Source organism: Nelusetta ayraudi, unplaced genomic scaffold (assembly GCF_046127955.1).
Source record: "Nelusetta ayraudi isolate G7.1 ecotype Tasmania unplaced genomic scaffold, CSIRO-AGI_Nayr_v1 ptg000019l, whole genome shotgun sequence".
In the NCBI taxonomy this organism is placed as follows: Eukaryota; Metazoa; Chordata; class Actinopteri; order Tetraodontiformes; family Monacanthidae; genus Nelusetta; species Nelusetta ayraudi.
In genome coordinates this window covers 8,069,408-8,075,000 of record NW_027466069.1, presented here as the reverse complement: position 1 = coordinate 8,075,000, position 5,593 = coordinate 8,069,408, and the positions used below count along the sequence as shown (strand labels likewise).

The 5,593-nt window shown below is 51.8% G+C and overlaps 1 protein-coding gene across 2 annotated transcripts in view; it reads right to left on the bottom strand.

Moving 5' to 3' along the window:
- LOC142888507 (nucleolar protein 4-like) overlaps window positions 1-1,578 on the bottom strand; it is a 42,253-nt gene extending 40,675 nt beyond the window's left edge. The window contains exons 1-2 of one of the 2 annotated variants that reach the window (XM_076026856.1): window positions 1,247-1,578; window positions 655-1,086 (exon numbers count right to left, since the gene is read on the bottom strand). In XM_076026856.1, the coding sequence (XP_075882971.1) occupies window positions 655-996 (342 nt within the window). In that variant the 5' untranslated portion in view covers window positions 997-1,086; window positions 1,247-1,578. Of the gene's footprint in view, window positions 1-654 lie in introns of both variants that reach the window. The other variant, XM_076026855.1, reaches the window with a different exon arrangement.
- Between the last annotated feature and the right edge of the window lie 4,015 nt (window positions 1,579-5,593).

The following is a 5,593-nucleotide window of genomic DNA, read 5'->3' as shown; positions in this document are numbered from 1 at the left end:
CTCCCGACACCTCCTGATAAGTCAGCGGCGGGACCGGCCGCAACTTTAGAGTCAGATCCGGCCCACCAGCCAAAACCACCTGTAACAATTGTATCCATAGCGCCACATAGAGGCGAAATATTTTTGACTTGAAAGAATAGATACACACATATAGCAGGAGTATGCAAATTTCTCCTGGAGATCAATTAAGTATTTATCTAATCTAATCTAATTAATAATCCACACAATCTGGACGCACAACACAAGCCGATAAAGAGCAAATGAGCAGAACGGAGGATGACTAAATGACACTTTACACAAATTCAAAAAAAAAAAATAATAATATTAATTTAGATACATTACTATATTACTATATTACTATATTCTTAAACTTCAGGTCAAAGGTCAGTTAAAAGGTAAAGTGGTGATGTCCCATCAGACTAAACAAAACTTTCCTTTTTCCAGATGCTTGACAAATTCAACTTCTGATGTTTTTGACGCAGGGAATTATTATTTATTCATCCTGCGTCTACTTTATGAGCTTCCACGGGCCACTTTGAGCAGACTGGGACTGACTGGGACAATGATGGTCTGGACCTGTGGCTGGGGAACAGGTGTCTCTCTCTCTCTCACACACACACACACACACACACACACACACACACACACACTGACCGTCGCCTTGATGGGCACGAAGAGCACCGGTGTGTCTGCAGCGTCCCGCACGGTTCCGACCCGGAAGCCCTTGGATTTGACCCAGAACTTGAACTTGGCGCTGCCGTGGTTCGGTCCACCGCCGCTCCGTTCCTCGTCCTGCTGCAGCTGAAGCTGCTGCAGCGTCTGCACGATCCGGTTGTACTTGCTCCGGGTCACGGTCTTGGTCTTGCCGGAGTCGCCGTACGTCCGCAGGCACCAGTCCCGGAAGTGGTCGAACGTCCCCGCGGACACCGCCGACTCCGGGCCGCCGGCGGTGGGAGGGTCCGGCGGGCTGCCGGTGGCTCCTCTCCGGGACGTCATGGTGCCACTTTGGCCCGGATCGAGCGTCAGTGTGATGCGGGTCAGAACCGGGGATGTCTCCTCGGCGGGGTCCAGAACCTCTTCAGTCACCTGCAGCTCCGACAGCAGCCAGAAGATGAACAATGACAGAAGCTCCACAAAATCACAGTCCCGGACCAGTCCGGGCCGGTCCGGGCCGTTCCGGTTCTCCCGCCCTGTTGACGGTTCGGCCCGGTTCGGTTCGGTTCTGTTCTTCCGGCTCCGCGCCTACCGTGCGAGAAGCTCCAACTGCGGGATGTTCGCCTCAAACTCCGCCGCTGCGTGCGGGAACAATGGGAACAGACCGGGAGCGTCCGGGCGGGTGGTGCACGCGGGAGACCTCCTCACGCACGCAGGCTCGCTCGCTCGCTCGCTCACTGGCTCTGCACACACGCGCACCCACACACCTGTTGGAGGACGCGCGGCGTCGTTCACCCGTCCCGTCCCGCAGGAGCACCTCCTCTTCCGCCTCCTCCTCCGGGCTGGAGGAGGCGCCTGCTGCTGCTGCTGCTGCTGCTGCTGCTCACACACACCGTCACAGCCAGTTACTACATTAATAAATCCACCTAAATCATCTAGAACGCGCGCGTTCTAGATGATTTACACACACACACTGACCTACACACACACGCACACCACCACATTGTTTTGTTATCAGAGTACAGAGCTTGGATCAGTTATGAATAAATTTAAAAAAAAAAAAACTAGGTGAAGAAGAAGAATTTTCCCATTATGCCCAGCAGTCTTCTGGAAATTTTGACCTCAAAGTCACTAATCAGCAACCAAATAAAGCTCCTCACATGAGTTTTAATTATTTGCATTCTGTGGAGAGACTCATGTCAGACCTCCTGACCAGCAGCTCCAAGCTGCTGTGGACCTTCAGTCCAGCTCTGGTCCATCAGTCCCAGGACAGCTGGGACCTCTGAGAAGCTCTGAAGATACCAAGAGGACGTCCCGGATCAGCAAGCAGCAGCAGGCTGAAAAACAGGGAGAGGAACCAGAACCAGGCTGCTTAGGATCCTGGTCCGCTCAGCTGGTCCAATCAGGAGCAGGAGGCTGCTCCCAGCATCCCGCAGAGTCAGAAACCCCACTCCCCCATTCTCTCTCCCTCCCACACACACCCACACACACACACACTGAACTGAACTGGGCAGTAACCTGATACCAGCTTTGCCCACTCACAGAGCTGGTATCAGCTAATGACCCACCTGTCTGGTTCAGTCCCATGGTGCTTCCTGGTGAAGGACCAGGAAGTGACGGTCACTATGGCAACATACGAACGCTTCTTCATCATCCTCCTCCTGTTCATCCTCATCATCATCCTGCAGGAAAAATCTCCACCTAATTTTAAGGCAAGGAAATACATTTGGCAACAAAATAAAAACTCATGCCTGGTCATTCTGGTTGATGTATAAGGAGAAAAGCTGCTGGAGTTTGAGAAGATGGAGCTGATGAGTCAGGAGGACCTCCAGGGCTGATGTATCTTGGATCTCCACACACTGGAGCTGCAGCCTGGTGTTTTCTCCATGGTCTCCACTGGAGGACCTGCAGACTTCGGACTAAGACCTTGACTGAGAAGATGTCTGGAGGACCTGCAACAGGAAGAGACTGTCAGGATCATCAGAACCAGGAGCCACAGGAACCAGGATCCATCAGGTGGTTCCAGTTGGATCCTCCTCAAACATCTCAACAGAAAAGAGGTCCAGTGATGAACCAAAGATGAAACTTGAACCCAGACACCTGAGTTCTGACTTGAAATGTTGACTCTGGTGACATTTCTAATAGCAAGATTTTGTTGTTGTAATTTCATGCAGATGTCTGTCAGAACAAACCCAAGCTGTTTCTTCTCATGAAACCCCATGAACATGAATGTTTGTAGGCAGAACTGCAGTTCATCAGTTGCTCAGTATAACATTTAGCAGCTCCAGGCAGGTTGGTCACTGCTCAGAGACCAATGAGACCTCCAGGAGACCATCAGCCATCTGGAGCTAAACTGGACCTCAGACCAAACAGTGCTGCTCCTACTCTTAGAGCTGTGAGTGAGGTTCCTTCCAGTAGCAGTGTGGCTATGGCCTGAGCTGAACGTCCTTGAACGTCCCCCTGAAGGGACGAGACACTGCGCTGCGGAAACCAGAGATGAAAATAGCCTTCCAGCAGCACGGGAAGTGAAAGTGTGTTTCAAAACCCTGAAGCAGCTTCTGGTAGAGGGAGCAGCTGCTGCTGCTGCTGCTGCTGCTTTGGCCAAACTGTCAGCCGTCTAGAGGGAATCCTGGAGAGGCTCCTGGAGGAGAACCTGGAGGAGAACCTGGAGGAGAACCTGGAGGAGAACCTGGGCCATTAAGCAGGTGGAAGCTCAGCTGAGACGGCTTTTGTTGTGGATGGTTTCTGAGAAGATGTCCGGCTCGTCACTCTCTCACTTCCCCCTCCATCACACCAGCCTCTTCCTCATTTGCTGCTTTTCTGTGTGTCGAAATCTCCTCTGACAGGTTATGAGCCAGCAGACCAACTGACCAGTAGACCAACAGACCAATATACCAGCAGACTAGCAGACCAGCAGACCAGTTGACAAGGAGTAGACCAGTAGACCAACAGTAGACCAGAAGAGTTGGAGCAGACCAGCAAACCAGTAGACCAGTAGAGTTGCAGACCAGCAGATTAGCAGTAGACCAGTAGACCTGCCACAGACCAGCAGACCAATTGACCAGCAGTTAGAACAGCAGACCAGCAGGCCTGTAGACCAGTAGACCAGTAGACCAGCAGATCAGTTGACCAGCAGTAGACCAGCAGTAGCCAGCAGTAGACCCAGAAGACCAGCAGTAGGCCAGCAGTAGGCCAGCAGTAGACACAGGAGACCAGCAGTAGACCCAGTAGACCTAGTTGACTGGTGGACCAGCAGTAGACCAGTGGACCAGCAGACTTCGCCCAGGAAGGGAGGTGTTTCAGTCAGCATCAGCCGGCCAGCAAGGGGGAACTATCCTCAGGCACTTCTGGAACCTGGAGCTGAGAGCAGTCTGGAGCGCTATGTGTGTGTGTGTGTGTGTGTGTATGCACTTGCTTCATGGTGACAGCAAGTACACATGAACACACACAGCATGCATTAAATGACAGCACAATTGCATGAATATCTAACACACACACACACACACTCAAATGTGCATATGTGCGTCCTCATTCATATAAACATATCTGTTTATGTACACGCGTGCGCACACACACGCACAGGCATGCACACGGCACCTGCTTGGTTGCCATGGTGCCAGTCATCTGCTGGGAGTGTGAGTGGGTGTCGAGGATGAGGTCTGCTCCTGACTCCTGGCTGACACACAGACACACACACACACACACACGCACACACAGAGTGCCACCACTGTTGCTCTTCCTGTGAGGACCCCTGCTGGTCACTAATCTGATCTAATCCTAATCTCAGTCATAACTCGACACCCTGATACCTGCTGAGGTTCTCCAGGTGAGCCCGGCTGAAGGGGCGGGACTTCCTGCTTGACCTGCAGGTGGCATGGCGCTTTCTCCGCTCACCATCAAGCAGATAGAGACGTTCATTTATTGTCCTCATGGTATTTTACTGAATAATCCTGAGTGACTTCTGCCCCTCGTGGTCGTCGACACAGCTGCTCCCCTTCACTGTCGCTCTTCCATTCGGTCTTCTGTCGGTGCAGAGCTCCCTCTGCTGGCAGGAAGGTGTCGCAGGTCTCCATAGCAACCTGTTGATTCTGATCTCAGTTCATTACGTGACATCACTTTTTAATTTCACTCAAGAGAGGAGGAATTAGAGAAGAACCTCTGCAGGGGCCAAACTGTAGGCTGATGTGTGTTTAAGAATATGCAAAAGCGTCAGATTTAACCCTCTTTTTACAGCCCTCTGCCAGAAACGTTATGCTTTTTTGGACCTTTCATGTTTGGAGGTCCTGCAGTGGGCACACTCACTAACGCAGGGGATAACAGTGGCCTTTGTGACCTCACACGACACGGTGTGGAAAGTGTGTCAGCGGAAGGTCAAGACGTTGAAACAGAAACGCTGTGGTGGTGGCGTCTGCTCTCCTCTACTCCTCTACTTCATCCTGCCCCATCCACCAGGGGGCAGCATAACACAAGCCCAGACATTCACTATTGAGGTCCAGCTGCCAGTGAGACAGGTTGGCTTGTCTGGGCTGAGAGGAGAGACACACCTCTACAGCTCTCGCTCACACACACACACACACACACACACACACACACACACACACACACACACACACACACACACACACACACACACACACACTGCTGCACTGTTGCACTGTCAGAGGGCAAGAATTCAGCTGCAGGCGTCTGGGGGTTAAACAAAGGTGAACTTTTAAGGGAGTGTGTTTGTGTGTGTGTGTCCCGTTGTGGGAAAAGTCGAGTGTGGACATTTTTGAAGCTGCAGCTGCAGCAGCTTCTCTACTCTTTGGACACAAGACAAGGTTGAAACACACTGGCTCAGTGTGTAAAACATCTGTGGAGGCTTCAGCAGCAGCAGCAGTCAGTCAACTGGTCCAGTCGTCTTCTCACAACAACACAAACAACACACAATGGAACAGAA